Below are 17480 nucleotides of genomic sequence, written 5' to 3'. Positions count from 1 at the left end.
CTTCCTTTCACCTCAACTAATGACTCCAGCACACTACGTGTGACTGGCCGAGCAATCAGCTGCTAACATGCACTGAAATTTAGAAAACAAATAGGCAGAACAAGACAAAGGTTGTTCACGTTATTTAGCAGTAGAATAGCATTGCATACAGAAGATTTTACAACCAAGTTTTTTCTTCATGCTAACAAAGTTAAGCGGTAACAAAATAAGTCACAATTTCGCCCTAAAGGCGAAGCAATTAGTTGCTATCGTAAAAACCTCGAACATCATATGAAGTAAGAAGAATGGCAGCTTTAGGAACAATACGAGTATAGTAGTAAATATGATGATGATGATGATGATGATGATGATGATGATGATGATGATGATATGAGGCGTTTAGTGGTGCAAAGCCTTTTTGATGCCCAAAGAGCACCAGGACGTCACAACGAATGACAACAATGGTGATGTTAAGTAGCTGTATAAAGGTTTAACATTCCTCGCGCTAGAGGCGGGTAAGATACTCAAGTAAATAAATCATGAGAGGGACGTGACATTTGCAGTGAAGATCAATGATGAGTGGTACTCTGAACGATATGGAGATACATGGCATCAGCACGAATGCCTCGTCAACAGACGTTGCGTCTCAGGTGCTATTTTTAATGTAGCCACTGTAGCAGCAACTTCTATTCAAAAATCATGCTACCTGTTGCCGGAAGAAATTGTGAAACCTGTGACATCCTTTAAAATTTGAACGATGAGTTGAATTTAAATAGTTCTTCTCTACCCATAAACATCTATGGATGCAGCGGTATTTGCAGTCGTTCAGGGTAAAGAAAGGTGTATTCCTCTAAATCCATTCAATACATTACACTGCATTAAACTATGAAGCACAGTAGGTGCTTAGTAGTAAACACGAGCTTGCTAAGTAAGTAGGTGTGTGTTGGCGTGACAAGACCGATATGAAGAAAAAAAAAGTGACAGATTCCACGTTTAGTGAGAACCGATTATATGCGAAGCACGAATGATAATTGTTGATATGTCACTTTAAAATCAGCACAACGTTACGAGGTAGAGGTAAAAGATGCCGTACATGACTTCCGTGTCATAGTTATTATGTTTGAATGTGTCGGTGAACTTCTTCATCTATTCACGTCACGTGATAACAAACTAAGTATATGTGGAGCTAGTGAAACTGCCGCGAGCGCGCTATGAGCGTGGTATGTTTCATGTTCTTACATGACACGCGTTTCAAGATTATCATGTTTGCACCAGTCACATATTTCGTCATCCCTTGACATCACGTAACAAAAATTTGGTATATGTAAACGAGATAAGGACCGCCAGCGCATGCTGGGCACAGCGACGCTACGTTAGCAAAACGCGAGCACTCTATAGTCTGACGCCCGGTGCGACCAGCATCCGTGCGCGATGACTGACGGCAACCGACGCGAAATGCAATATGCTGCATTTCGCGCCGACGCGTTATCCAGACAACACTGCGTCTCCCTCTTTTTGTGACGAAGGGACGCCGGACACACTGCAACACGCATGCGTCAAAGCAACCAAGCGCGGCATGCGCCTGCGAGTACATGGCAGGACCGGTGCCTGCCGTGGCGACGCCGTCCTGACGCGACAAATTGAATGCTGGCGAGCACGCGTAACGCGTCACGTCGAAATGTATTGGCGCCTTGTCTGTGGTATGTTGTCATGTTCTCACATGACACGCATTTCATGAATATCATGTTTGCACCAGACACATACCTTCGCCATCCATTGGCCTCACGTAATACAAAATTTGGCATATGTGAAGCTAGCGAAACGGCCGCGAGCGCATCATGAGTGCGGCATGTAGTCATGTTGGTATATGACACACACGTCTTGATTTTCATGTTAGGGTCTGTCGCTTGTGTTTGGCATGCAATTGTGTCATACCGTACCCGTTCTGCAACAAGCCATGTGAACGGAACCAGTGCAAGAGCTGCAGAACCATGAAATGTAAATCATGACATTCATGATATACATGTCACGATTTTCATGTTATGACTAGTTCAATATGTTCTTCATACAGTCATACTATTCCATACCAAGTTTGGTGTCGATACCTTTATCGAAACGACCAGGAGAGCTAAAATTCGTAGGTGGCTAGATAGATAGATAGATAGATAGATAGATAGATAGATAGATAGATAGATAGATAGATAGATAGATAGATAGATAGATAGATAGATAGATAGATAGATAGATAGATAGATAGATAGATAGATAGATAGATAGATAGATAGATAGATAGATAGATAGATAGATAGATAGATAGATAGATAGATAGATAGATAGATAGATAGATAGATAGATAGATAGATAGATAGATAGATAGATAGATAGATAGATAGATAGATAGATAGATAGATAGATAGATAGATAGATAGATAGATAGATAGATAGATAGATAGATAGATAGATAGATAGATAGATAGATAGATAGATATGCTCAAAGTCTTCGAAGTTCGCTAAGAAATGCTTCGCATTTAATAGATACGCAATGACCAAGACAAGCCAAAGGCTGGTGTAGCGTTGGCAAGCGGCAGACGAGGGCAGAGCAGCGAATCTGGCCTAATTGAACTCGGCTCATGCTTATGAAGCACGAAATTGATGTAAACTAAGATAGATACAAATAGGAACTTGTCCTGTGTGTAAACGGCTCTTCTGATGGTAAAGCAGCCTTATCTCGTGACAATGGACTTAATTTGACGTGATAACTACATCACCGGGGAGTTATTGGCTTCTGTGCGAGAATAATAAAAGAACCTGCACGTGATGTAGTGATAACTTCAATGCTAAAGAACAAACTTTGCCATCATGTTTATACTCCAACATTGCGGTTTCAGTTACATCAGATCAAGCCATCCTATATATGGGTGGCACTGACGTCATCAAAACCACCATGTGGGAGTACAAACATAGTGCGAGACAAAATTTGTTATTTCCCTTTCACAGCACATCACACACATGTTCTATCGTTATTCACGCACAGAGGCAATTAATATTAAGGCAGCATAGTTATCAACTTAAATAAGGACAACAGCTACGAGATAAGACTGCTATTAGGTCATCAAAGCCATCGTGTTGGAGTTATGCACGTTAAAAATTTGTGTCACGAGGCATGCGAAAGCAATCAATAAGATGACGTTTTTTTTTTTTTTTATTGAATGCGATGTAACTCTGCCGACGTGCGTGCCAAAACTTAGCCGAGCCACCTAGACGCAATCTAAACGCTATACCAACGTGTTTACGGGAACATACAGCAGTGTCACCACGCCTTACCGCGGTTGATTGATATGTGGGGTTTAACGTCCCAAAACCACTATATGATTATGAGAGACGCCGTAGTGGAGGGCTCCGGAAATTTAGACCACCTGGGGTTCTTTAACGTGCACCCAAATCTGAGCACACGGGCCTACAACATTTCCGCCTCCATCGGAAGTGCAGCCGCCGCAGCCGGGATTCGAACCCGCGCCCTGCGGGTCAGCAGCCGAGTACCTTAGCCACTAGACCACCGCGGCGGGGTTCGCCTTACCGCGGCAGCAGGTGCAACATTCTGACATCAACAGAATCGAAAGTTGGGCTAGTTGGATATGCATGGTATAACTGTCGTTTAATCGCACGAAAAAACACACAGGAAAAGAGGACAAGCACTTGTCCTCTCTCCATTTGTGTTTCTTCGGGCGCTTTAACGACAGGTATACCATGCTTTTCCAACATCGCTGGTCCTCAGACAAATGATTAGGCGCCGGCACTCGCTTGAACGCGAAGACAGCGGCGAAAACACGCCGTCACGAAGGGATCGTGAAGGTCGCGGTAAGCAACGACCTGGGTCCTTTGTGCTACGTCACCTGCAGTTAAGGCTCTGCGACGCTAAAACAGCTCACAGACCTACTCACCGTGCACAATTTTTTGTACTATATTGTTTCATCTCATGGTGTTTTACCACGTAGAGTTTTCCCAACTTCATTGAGTTCGCTAAAATTGAGAAATTTTAGGAGCGAAGCTCTTTAAGGCTGAGGTTTGTCCGTTGTCGTTGACCGCCGCTGACGACGACTGTGACGATGATGCTGAGGACGAGAAAGAACAAGCGTGCTCCAGACCACACATTCTCTTTCTGCAATCACGACACAACAGATGCAAGGTACTACGAAGGTGAAGACGATGATGATCCCGGACAACGACTGGCTTTAGCAGTAGATGGCGTCTCGATATGCTCCACCATACATTTCGTACGACTGGAAACAACCAACAACCACCAGGTGAACGTGCCCAGACCTTGTCTTTGCCGACCTCAGACTAAATCCGATACCACGAAGCAGTAATATTAAAGGCAAAATGGTATTCATAACTCAACTCAACATAATATTTATCACCAATAAACGTTGTATAGAACTGTACACCACTTGGAACTCATTTACATGCGTGAGTGGTCACTTCAAGGTTGATTTACGGTGACACCGAACAATCCCATTGCTTCGGGCACACAACATCATTCACTTTGTGGATATTCGAAGATCTTTTTCAGTGCTTCGATGTCTGAAATCGTTTTGTAGCGGCATGCAATTTAACACTGGAAAAAGTGGCATGATACTTTTTTTGGAACATACAGTCGTTCGTTTGCGAAAACATATATTGCTTTTTTTTTTCTACCAAAACACTCCACGGTAAAGCTCGGTTACTAAATGTAACTTGGTGTCCACTTTAATTCTTCGCGAGGCGAAGAAAAGAACGACGAAAAGATAAGCCGCTGGTGGCATGGATCCCAACCGAGCGCCCTGGTCATCAGGTAAAAAAAATTTGGCAGTTGCTTCGAAATTGTTCGTAGAGGTAAAACAACAAATGGAGCTACAGTATTGCGTAACGCACACAACGTTATTTTGATGGAAAGGCTTCGTATTGTAAAGGGTTGTTTGTTTCCCCTGTAAGTGACTGACGCTGAGGTATAAGTTTTCCAAGTTCGAAATTACTGATGCCTAATATTAGATGAGCCCAGCAACGCTATTCTAAGTAATAAACGAAGGGTGTCGTTCATAGAGTTTATTGTCTCACGAATCAACTGTCGCAAAAATTAGTGGAACACGTCAAGTATACGAACGAAGTTAAAGAGATTGTTCGCACGCTTTAAGAGCTTTCTCTCTGCTTTTGTACCAGCGAGCATGCTGAAAGGTAATGGGGGGGGGGGGGGGGGGCAGAGATGATAAGAGAGCAAGGAGCTAAGCCCGATCGACAGCACGCATGATGGCTTAAAGCACTTTTTTTTTTTATTCGAACACGCAGCTTTCGATGTGGTCGCCAACAAACGAGTAGGCATGTAGCAGCATTCTATGGCGGCCACGGTAACTATGCGGCTCAAGATGCTGAAGTTGGCCAACGGAAGCAGAATTTAGGTTTTCGGCGCGGTTTTTCAATGGCATCATTTGTTTTAGACAGCAGAGGAAGCGATTTGTAGATGACTTTCAGAATCTTTTGTACATTCTAAGCCGCGTGCTCTACTGTAAGGGTTGATACACATGCTCTCAGTAGTTTGCACTACCAATCAGAAGTGTTTTCTGATTATGTGGAAGAAGTGTTGTAGAGCTTCTTTAAACCTGTGAGATACGATTGCACCGCAGAGCTGGAGCAAGGACACAAAACATTAAACGACCTGCCAGCAAGCTCTTTATCTCATTGCTTTTCACGAAACTAAAAAATAACACCTTCCCTTGAGGCGGTGCTAACAATAAAACGGGAAAAAGCGGAGAAAGTGAAGCAGATACCGATGCATTTTCGATGGCTTGTTTTTCACGTCATATTATACCCTTGATAACGTATGAATTTTCAACAAGGAGATATGTTTAAAACTTTGATGCAGTTATGTATCGAAGGTTGTACAGTTCTTTTTGCTAAAGGGATCTGTAGATGCAGAATTTTGAGTTTTTAGGATGAAAATTATAACTTTCCTGCACTTTCTAGTGTGACCTTTTGTGTAAGCCTTGCGCGTCTTCTCTTGACTACCGCATGTCTTCACAGACGACTTTCTGAACATATTAAAAAAAATGTTGAATTCTAGACAAAATTACAAATTTTTAGTAACCTGGTTTTTTATCAATGCCAGTCATCGAATTCATCATCTTCTGAGCTATCTGGAAAATTTTGCTATTATGCTTTCTATCGTTCTATCATTCTTTCAGAGGAATTGTAATCAATATGAACTCGTCACACAACATATTTAAATTTATGATTGATCTTTATGATCTCAACTAATAAACTTGACTAATTCTTATCTTACTAATAGGCCTTACGGCACATATGATGGGGAGTACCTGCGTGGTACAAATTTTTGGTGGCACACTGTTATTCCAGTCATATTTTCTTAACAAAGCGTTTTTTTACGCGCTCAGTAGTAATGTAATTTTATCGCCCACTGGCGTCATGTACTTTGGGAAGCGCGCTCGCCGGTTCATGCCTATGAAGGCTGCAGAAGGCTGGGTGCGACGTGCTTGCATGCGTACAATCCCAAAGTATGAGCAAGCGAATAAAACTGCACCGCTAATATAAAGTAGTTTGCCTTCTTAAGTTATTTACTTCTGGAGGCACTTGGCACAGAAAGCCCTGAAGTAGCGCTATATTTCAGTTGACGTTACTCCTGTGAAGTATATTTGCGATCGCCAGACTTCCTCGTTCTTGTGTACACAATTTGTTCAAATGTTCGAACCGGATACAATAGGCTTGGGCCTCTGTTCGTCATCTTCTAGAAAGGCTGTAAGTTCCCGTAGTGCGAAAAAAAAAAACAATCCATGTTGTTGCTTTGTTTTTGTTTTTGTTTTTATTTCTTGATTCTTTTTTTATATTTTCATGCAGAGCAACCTGAAGCCGGTTTTAGGGTACCGACAGCTAGTGCAGCTTCACAACCAGAGCCTTCGCCTACACAACCAACTCCTGCTTCACCACCCTCTGTTTACGGTACACCCCGTGACCACGCGAATGACTCCAGCAGGCCTTATGCCACAACGTACGGTTACCAGGCGTCTGCCGGAGCTGGCTCCTATGCCTCCGCTTCTTACACGCCAGGACATGACGTGAACAGGGCACCGCAGGGGGAAACGTACGCTGCTACTTACAATGGTGCCGCTTCCTCTGCTGCTGGTGCTGCCCCCTATTCGAGTGGTCCCACTTCGTACGGCTACGGTGAAGGCCGAGCCCTGGAGGGCCCTGCCAGTGGTCCAGCAGTGCATGGTGCACCCACGTCCTCTGGGTCTGCTTACCATACGCATGGTTCCCAAGCTTTTGGGCCCTCCCCCTATTCTCATGTCAATGCAGAGGGCATCGAAATACCTGAGGGATTCATCCCTGACCCTTACGATGCTCCTTCCTCTGTTCCTGGTGCCTCTCGACCTGATTCTACTGTGCCTGGCCCAGCAGCGCCCCTCCCCGGCACACCATTTCCTGCACAAGGTCGGTATGTTGGTGTTGAGACGGGATGCATGAATGGTGTTTCATTTAAACAATTCAGGAACCGCACTTAGAGTTTGGCGAGAAAAACACATTGTTTGAATTGCGGACTACTTCTATGAACATCTCAGCCAAATCTTGCAGTCGTGCATGGCAAGGAAAGTTTAGTAACAAAGCGCTAAATTGTCATTCCCTCTTCATACAGAAGCCTGTGCTCACTATCTTCGGAACTGGCAGTGCTTTATGTCTGGCGTCAAACGACACATAACACGCTATTGGCTAATAGCCGATATAAATTCAACCTATTTATGAAATTCAATGCACCCGAGCATTAAGGGAGCGTTTGTCTTCTTATGCTGGTTACCGGAGATACCTATACTTATTAGGACAAAAGAGGCTCATGAAAGATCGGTAGTCGGGGTGACACAGGGTGGGTAAGAGGAGCCTTCATTCGGAGGTAGCGTTTTGATAAGTTGATTCCCACATTCACGGAAACGAAATGGAAAGTGCCAAATATGGCGCCCCGTAATCCACGCAACACCTACGTATACCCTCGTTGACCGCTATCTAAGTTAATCGTATCAGTCCGCATCATTAAGTCTTCGAAAGTTTCAACACCACAGTGCACTCGGCTATGCGGCTTACCACTGACGTCATAGAGTATAACACTCTGCAATTAAATACAACTATCGAGATTTTTGAGCGCCCTTTGACACGTCTGTATCCTTCTTTCTGGGCACTCGGAGCGCTGCAGACATTTCACAAGAAACCATGCTAAACAAGAGCATTCTCGTGTAGCGTGAGCTAATAAAGGACTTTCTTTCTTAGCAGTGCTTGCTATGGTTAAGAGTGTTTTGATCTGGAAGACCTATGCGCAGCTTGTAATTTTTCCGGTCGACATATACAGTCTCGTACGTTTGAGAAGTAGATTTCGTGTGACCTTTCAGCCGCAAATTTGATATAGTTTTGGTAATATTCAGTGAAGCTTACTCACATGTGCTCGTCTAGAAAGTGACGTAAAACCAAATGCGATAAGAAAGTCATGGAAAATTCCTAGTGCTGCATTAAAAAAGCTATTTGGCCAAATGCACGAAATCTCTCGTTCGTTAGTTTCCTGGGCGGCTTCGCCATTCGTTTGCCGCACTTCCTAATATAGGATAATAAAATCTTCTCTTACAAACAGTTCTAGTAGTAAGACACTTTTGATTTTACAACAAGTTTGTGCAATAAATCTTATTGTTGCGCGTTAACATTGGTGTTCGCAGGAGCTGCACAGGCCCCGCAGGTTGCAGGCAGGCCGGCTTGCCCTCCTGGTCTCGAATACCTAGCTCATGTTGAACAGGTAGTAATACAACAAAGCGTCGAGTTCCTCGAAGGTATGACTAATTTTATTTGGAAATTCTAAAACACGGCAGGATGGAGAAAATTATAGATTGCAATAAAAAAACCCGTAAACAGGAGTTTTGTCAAAATGTCGATTGGACACAACCCCTGTTTACGGATACTTTGTTTTAATTTTCTTTGGAGAAGATATGTGGGGCTGGGGGAGGGGGCAATTGAATATCCGCGAAGTTTATCGAGTCAATCATGGCATTTCTTTGACTAACTTCAATTATGCGCACCATTGAAGTTAAAATGACAGCTTTGCACAAGTGGTGCCAAGCCTGAATAAAGTGTACAGCTGGAGAGTTTTCCTTGCATTTTTTTTCCTCTTTCTTCTATCAAGTGCGGAGCAGTTTAGGGGCGGGGCTGTTGTGTGCTCTCGTCGGTGTTGAGCGTAACGCAAGCCAAACCTGCGCTCACACTAAAGAGAAGTCTTTTTCCCATTATGCTTGGATACTTTTTTATTTTAAGTGCGGAGCACGCTAGGGCCCAGGCCTCTTGCATTATTCGCTATGCTGTCTTCACTTTGCGTAACGCAGGTGAAACCACGTACGAATTTGAGAAAAAAAACGAAACAAGCGAGAAAGAGAAAGAGAGAGAAACAAATAAAAATACAAAAAGGAATAAATACAAATAAATAAACAAAAGACGGAACAAATGAAAAATTCTGGAAAAGGAGAAAAAAATGAGAAAGAAGAAACAAAGAAGGCTTTCTAGCTCCGCACTACCTTCACGCTTGGCACCACTGGTGCAAAAACAACACAAACTTTATTGTTAGAACATATACGTTTTTAGAACTGAAGTTTTTTATACCATAAACTTTCCTGCAAGACAGCCTTATATTTATCTCTTTCTCTCAGTTCTTTGCACCTCTTTCATGTATCGCTTTCTCTTTATTCCTTCCTTTCTTTTTTCCTCTCTTTGCATCTTTCTCATTTTTTCTTTCTTTCTCTTTGTCTTTTTATCTCCTCTGTCTCTCTTTTTCACATCTCTTCTTCGTGTCTGTTTATTTCTATATCCTTCTCGTTCTATTTATTTTTCTGTTTCTGGTTCTTTTTATCTTTTTTTACTTGTCGTTTTCTTTATTTATCTCTTTCTTTTTTTCTGTCTTGCTCACTGTTTTTGTCTGTCTGTTTTTTCTTCTCTTTTACTGTGTATATTTATCTATCTTTTTATGTATTTCTTCTCTTTATTTCTCCCCATTCCTGCCACCCGCTTCCTGTCTCGCTTTCTGTTCTCTCTCTTTCTTCTTATCTCTTTCTTTTCCTCTCGCTTTTTCACCGGTTCGTTATCGTTCTATACACGCACCTGCTGTACACGATAGTGGGGATTCCTGGTATTGCGTTCCAAATCTAAAGATGCATACCAACTTCACTTTTGGGGTGACAACGCACAGAATACGGTGAGCTACAACAGTGTTCATGTTGAAAAAGCGCAGCTGTGATATGTGTTGCGGCAAAATTTACGCGTGAAGAGAGTTTCTGTATTTTCACTTTTATTTGACACTTATGTGCACTCTTCGTTTTCCAGTTTTCTTGGGTATTGAAGGTGCCAACGTCTATGAAGCCAAGAATTCTATGGGCCAGCTCATATACAACATTCGGGAAAGTGAGTTTTTCTTATATATTTTGTGGACAGGGCAATTTTCGGAAAGGTGAGGTCAGCTTACGGGAAAGTCTGATACCTAAAGTTGAGTATAGAATGTACACCGCTGTAGACTGCTTACACACTAAAAACTGAGAGTGGGGCTAGAGTGAGATACGGGGGCAAGCGTCACAACATCCAAGCCCCCCACCTCCGGACCTACCCTTGATTGTGAACTCTTCCACGTTACACATAATTCCACTCTCTTACTCCCCTCCCCCCTCAGCTTCAATGTGGTAAACGCGTGCTTAAATTCGCCTCAATGAAACAGTGACTATGGTCTTTGGCAATTACCCGAAGGTTGCGGGTTCGATCCCAGCTGCAAGGTCGCATTTTGATGGAGGCGAAATGGTAGAGGAGCGTGTACTCTGTGATGTCGGAGCAGAATACCATCTGCGTTTCTCATAATCATAGCATGGTTTTAGAATGTAAAACCCCGGATAATATTGGCGTGCCCTAAACACAAGGTATCGCTAAGCTTCGTTCAAGAAAATTTACTATGAGCAGCTACCCCTTTTTTCGGTACTCGCAGTTCTTAAATGGACGTTTCAGAGCAAGACAAATAAACAATTGATAATAAGCTACGTCTGTGAAGTTCTGGCAATGTTATCAGTGATGTTAGTTTCTTGCAACGCCATGAAAATAGGGGTGTATACCTTGAGATCACCCAGTCCACACAGCATAAAAGCGCCGCCATGATTCCGGTGATAGATTTTACGGAGTACCCACAGTCACAGAATGAATATACTTTGCGGTCGCAGTCGTTGAAATGACATGTCCTCTCCTTCCATGATGTTGCATCAAAATGAATATCTTAATCATTCATAAATACAAATACAGGTTCGCATTTGTATTTATGAACGTGGCCACGTGGCAGAAAGTTGTAATGGCACGTACTGTGGTTATGCGATGACGTCGCAGCTATTTCGAAGCTGTTTACTGTTTCATTTTTTTTTCGTTTGAGGCCTGTGTACCTGAATATAGGTGCAAGTTAAATTACTCCTCATGCTCGAAATTTTACGAGCTCTCCACTATGGTGTTTTTCATTGTCATATCGTGGTTTTGTGACGTTCAGCCTTATCAATTAATAATACTATTAGAGCTTTTTCACGAAAAACACTGACGTACAGTATCAGCTTTCTAATCTTAATATTAGGTAATTTCCTTGTCACTACGCAATTCTTGCGTGGTCCAGTCATTCGCTAACCAACGTGTCACTACGCGTATTTGCTGAGAATTTGCAATGGTGACACTACCACCCACAGGAGTCGTGGCTTCGGCGTCGTCGTCGTCGTCGTCGTCGTCGTCGTCGTCGTCGTCGTTGTTGTTGTTGTTGTTGTTGTTGTTGTTGTTGTTGTTGTTGTTGTTGTTGTTGTTGTTGTTGTTGTTGTTGTTGTTGTTGTTGTTGTTGTTGTCTGCTGACAAAAGAGTAAGCCAGTTTCTCACAAGTATGTATTATGGAGCTTCGCTCATCTTTATCCGCTCAAGTTTCTAATTTTCATATCAACGAAAAAAAACAAAAGAAAAGGCCCTTTCCACTCCTTAATTTTTACGCAGTTCCGGATTCACCTGTTTTCGCGCAGATTCGGGCTTATGCGCCAGGTGCTGCTGCGGTCCAAGACGGTGCCTCGAAATCGACGTGTTTGACAGCACGAACACCGTTGTTATCCACATTGTGCGACCCCTTCGATGCTCAAACTTCTGCTGCTTTTGCTGCCTGCAGGTAAGGAATGCTATGGCGGCTCTGCTTCAATGACAGATGCGTTCATTTTTTTTTTATCGGAAGTCATTCGTGACGTCACGTGGGCTTAGAATGTGGCCACGTGCCCTTGAAGGATGGAACGAATGGCAACTTTAAGTGCTCGTTTTCTTTTCTTGGCTAAACACAGCAAAAAAAATGAGTCATTCATATTTATTTTCTTTATTTTAAAGAGAGGTTGTCATTGTGGCAGGCTGAATTCCCCCAGGAAGTGTGCAAAAGATTAGTCAGCTAGTAAAAAGATCACGTGCCTCGAGACGCCAGCAGGCAGAAAAAGTGTGTTCCACACTCGTCGTCATGGCTACTTGTGGCAATGACTAACACTCCCAGTTATGTAACATAAAGTGGAAGGGGAGACCACCGCCGCTGTGTTTCGGTTAATAGAGCATCGGAGCTGCCTTTCGAGTGTCACAGAATCGGTCTCTCGCAGCCGCAAGTTATCTTTTTGTCCACTTTTTCACGTTTGCATCACAAATGCTATACACAACATCCCCTTCACTTTCCCTGGCTTTCTTGTCTGTTCATCATCATCATCATCAGCAGCAGCAGCAGCAGACAGCAGCAGCCTGACTACGCCCACTGCAGGACAAAGGCTCCTTCATGTTCCAGTCAACTCGGTCCTGCGCTTGCTGCTGCCACTTTATGTCCGCAAACTTCCTAATCTCATCTGCCCACCTGACTTTCTTTCTCCCCCTCGTCCACTTGCCCTCTCTAGGGATCCAGTATGTGATCCTTAATGACGAGTGGTTGTCTTGTCTTCGCGCTACGTGCCCTGCCCATGACCATTTCTCTTTGATTTCAACTACGATTTCCTTAACACCCGCTTGTTCCCTGATGCACTCTGCTCTCTTCTTGTCTCTTATAGTTACACCCATTATTTCCCTTTCCATTGCTCGCTGCGTCATCCTCAACTTGAGTTGAATGAACCTCTTTGTATTCCTCAAGGTTTCTGTTCCGTAGGTTAGTACCGGCAAGATGCAGCTGTTGTATACCTTCCCTTTGAAGGATAGTGGGAATCTACCATTCATGATTTGAGAATGCTTGCCGAATGTGCTCCCCCCTACTCTTATTGTTCTGGTCACTTCAGTCTCATGGTTCGGCTCCACGGTTACTACCTGTCTTAAGTAGACGTATCCCTTTACCACTTCAAATGCACAGCTACGTATCTTGTCTGTTAGCTTCAATTCAATGACAGAAAGTCATAACTGCATTACTACAATTGCTGAAGTTGGTGTAATTCACGGACAGACTACTTAACGCGCCCATCTGGGTGGAATGGCAGCCTCCGTGCCTTTCTTTCTTTCCCTGTTCTTTCTTTCTTTTTCCGCCTGCACAGAAACACTAACAAATGCTTTTTCACTGACCTAGCACCCCCACGGACTTGTCTTTACTGCTACCTGTCTATTTCTAGGAAATGGAAGTTCAAGCTCCTCCAGGAACTCCCATCGCTCAAATACGTCAGCGGTGGTCTATTTGCCACCCGTACTTTACTATATACAGCCCGGAAAACGAGCCGGCATTACATGTGGTGGGACCAATATGCACCGAGAGTTTGCCGTGTAAATGCGACGTCAAGTTCGAAGTACGTATGCGTCCACGATATGGTGTGGTGGAGAGTGTGGTGGCATGTAAGGGACGCCGAATAATTCTCATAATGCAGGGACGCCTACTAATGCAGGGACGCCTACTAATTCACGACAAATTATTTGGCATCCCTGCGTAGCGCCGAATAATTTCTCAGCATTGTACGTGAACATATCCAACGGATCCTAAAGTAGTGTATGTAGCATCCTGATAACACAATATTCACTCTGCGTATAAATAAAAAAACGGCAGATCCCACGTACAGTGGAAGTCGATGATATGCGAACCATGAATGAGGAAGGTTATGTCACTTTGAAATCAGCACAACGTTACGAGGCGGAGGTAAATTGTGCCGTACATTACTTCCATGTCATGATTATCATGTTTGGACGTGTCACTTCCCTTCGTCGTCTATTCACGTCACGTAATACGCAATTTGGTATATGTTGAGCTAGTATAACGGCAGCGAGCGCGCTATGAGCGTAACACGAAGTCATGCTTTACAAGACGCGCTTATCATGATTATCATGTTTGGATGTGTCATTTACAATCGTCGTCCATACACGTGACCTAGTACCGAATCTGGTATATGTAGAACTAGTGAAACGGCCGCGAGCACGCATTGAGCGTAGAATGTAGTCATGTTTTACATGACACGCATACCAAGATTATCATGTTTGGACGTATCATTTACCTTCGTCGTCTATTGACGTCCCATAGCGCAAAATTTGGTATATGCGAAGCTAGCGAAACTGCGGCGAGCGCCTCGTGAAGGGTCCAGTACACTCCGTCGTGACATTGACGGGCGCACACGCTGGGCACAGCGACACTACGCAAGCAAAACGTGAGCACTTAGTCTGGCTCCAGGCGCGACCGGCGTGACCAGCGCCCGTCGGCGCGGCCCGCGGTGGCAACCGGCGTGAAATATGACATGCTGCACTTCACACCAACGACGTTACGCAGACAGCACTGCATATACCTCTTTTTATGACGGAGGGACGTCGGGCTTGCTTAAACACGCGTGCGTCAAAGCAACGCAGCGCGGCGCACGCCTCAGATTTGCGCCTGACGTGGCATCGTCAGGCGCAAATAGATAGATACGCTCAAAGTCGCCGAAGTTCGCTAAGGAATGCTTCGCATTTCAAAAATGTTAAAGCCATGAGCGTACGCGTCTCCTTTTCTCCCATTTAGGTTCGCTCGATGAACGGCGTCGTCATAGGCGCCATCACCAAGGAATGGGGCGGACTCGTGAAGGAGTACTTCACAGACTGCGACAGTTTCGTTGTGAGCTTCCCCCTCGACCTAGATGTAAATATGAAAGCTGCGCTTCTCGCCCTATCTCTGCTCATAGTAAGATATGCTTTTCTTTTCTCTTATTTAATAATTGCTTGAATTACCGTATACCTTCCGAGTAAAGGGCCCCTAAACCACTTTCGATGTTTTTGTTAATGTTTCAAGTATCGCGCACATCGAGTTTTGAGTGCACCGTCACGATCAAGTGTCAAACGCAGCAGCGCTACGCACCGCAGGCTCGCAACATAAGCCCCGAGAGACTCTTCATCACAAATACCACGTGAAAGGCTTCGCTCAGCCCCACTACGCCACAAAGTTTCCTTTGTAGGCGCGCCACAAATGCCTCGAGAGACACCATGCGCCGGGGGTGCGCCTTCGTCCCTCGAAAACTCTCGGTATCCCCAGCTTTGGTCATTAAGTCACCAGAAGACTATGGTCTTGTCGTCAGCAGAAATAACCTGTTGTTCTGCCAGCAGGTAGCTGCACAGACATCGCTCTGCTCACCCTCCTCGCATGGTGAGAAGCAGCACCCGACCTCTAGAGGCATGACCGCAAATACTCATTGCAGCGCGTGAGCGCGTGGCTTCTTGAGGCGGCGCAACGAGGTTCTATGGTATAGAATCGCCTTGATGCGAGGTTGCCCCCTTTCCCCATAGGGAGATGGCTCGCGGCTTTGCCTAGTAGCGTGCCCTCACTCTCAGAGAGAGGGCGTGCCGCCGCGTCAAAAAGCCAAGCGCTGTCACCCTGCTACGGGTACGTTTCGGGACGCTTTAAAGAGAGACGACCCAAAAAACGGAGCATAGCGAAGGAAAGAGCGAAACGAGTGAAGGCTGAATTTCGATCATCGAATGCGTGTATCTCCGCTATTACGGCACCGTTTCGAAAAATTCGTGCCGTCACATGTTCGCTGTAGACTCGGGCACAACTGCAACTACCTCTGGGTGGTTTACGAGATCTTTAAATTATAAAACGTTGACTTTTCATTCGGCTCAGTCTTTTTTTCTTACCCAGAAATATGTGAATGCGCTGTAGGAACCACGTCATGGGTTAATAGGAATGTCACAAATGCAACAGTGCTAATTAAGCTAGTTAATGGTGACTTTTCTGCTCATTGTTGATGGTCAAACATTAGCATAAAACAGTTCCTTCTGTAGAAGTCTTAATTGCGCACGCAGAATTCTTTAAATAACTTCAATATTCGTATATCTTGTTGTATATGTCGTTTTATTTTAAATTTATAGCTTTAAGGAAGTTCCTAAATCAGCCTGTTGAAAACAGCATTGCATTCTTTTGTGTGTGTTGCATTCGTTGTGCGCGTCAGAAAACTGTTTTTGAAAAAATGTGCAGTGATGTTTGTTCTTAAAACGCTCCTCAGCCACAGTGAATAATGCTAAACTCAGAGGGAACTATTGAAATATATTTTATTTCGGTCTTCATCCATTGTAATTTTGTACGAAAATTTCTTCTTTTGTGTGAAACGATTTTGTTACGTTATAATATATTGTATATAATTGAAGGTGTTCTTGACGTCGTCTCTTTTTTGTGTTACTACAGGACTACATGTTTTTCGAAGACTCATGGAGCAAAAAAGACAAGCGAGCAAAACGTGCTAGGCGTTAGTATTTAAGATCGCAATAAAAATACTCGAGATTCTTTCCTTCTGTTTACACCAATTACTGTGGCTTGAGCGCGTGTCGCATGAATGCTTTATGTGTTCTTGTGTACGTGTATCTCGTTTACTTGTGCTTACGTACATCTGTACGTGTGCTTATTTACGTTTATCTCGCAGACTCCATTTCTCTGCTCGCATTTCTTTGCGTACTGCAAGCACTTTTGGCGTCTGTCCGCGTATATAACTATTTATCTAGCCCCTTACGTCTGGGTGCTCTCTTGTTCCCCCCTTAACTTGGGGTGAACCAAAATTAGTACGGGAAGATAATGATGACGCGCTAGTGAAGACATGATTAATGTCACAATCCCGCACGTATGCCGTCACACATCCCGCCAGACAGTGGCGCATACCCGCGAGCAGGTATGTGCCACAGGTGATAGACGCTTACTATCTATCCAAGAAGAATGAGAACCCGCATGGGTAATTTCAATTTGTGAGCATTGATAAAAACTGGACATCGGCTGCGCTGACACGACCACATACAAAGAAAAGGCACAGCTTTACCGCAAAGACGAAGCAATGAATGCGATAGCAACAAGGGCTCATTCCACGCGAAAAATGGCAGGCAGATGAAAACGTGCCCCACGTTGCCCACGCACAAATGACGCACGAAATGTACTCACAGGTACAGATGAACGCAAATAAGTGTCTCAGTTGTTACTTCACTGTGTCTGCAAAACGCGCTCTTTT

General features: G+C 44.0%; 1 protein-coding gene across 1 annotated transcript; it reads left to right on the top strand.

The window, feature by feature from the left end:
* The first annotated feature begins 4779 nt into the window (after positions 1-4779).
* On the top strand, positions 4780-16738 carry LOC119166860 (phospholipid scramblase family member 5). Its single transcript, XM_075868225.1, has 8 exons — positions 4780-4810; positions 6865-7458; positions 8721-8831; positions 10369-10446; positions 12066-12205; positions 13653-13823; positions 15017-15175; positions 16673-16738. Exons 1-8 carry the CDS (start codon positions 4780-4782, stop codon positions 16736-16738), a joined length of 1350 nt encoding a protein of 449 aa, XP_075724340.1.
* Positions 16739-17480: the final 742 nt, after the last annotated feature.

The sequence above is a fragment of the Rhipicephalus microplus genome, chromosome 1, assembly GCF_043290135.1.
Source record: "Rhipicephalus microplus isolate Deutch F79 chromosome 1, USDA_Rmic, whole genome shotgun sequence".
Taxonomy (NCBI): Eukaryota; Metazoa; Arthropoda; class Arachnida; order Ixodida; family Ixodidae; genus Rhipicephalus; species Rhipicephalus microplus.
The sequence above is the reverse complement of the archived record's forward strand: the minus strand, read 5'-3'. Positions and strand labels throughout refer to the sequence as shown.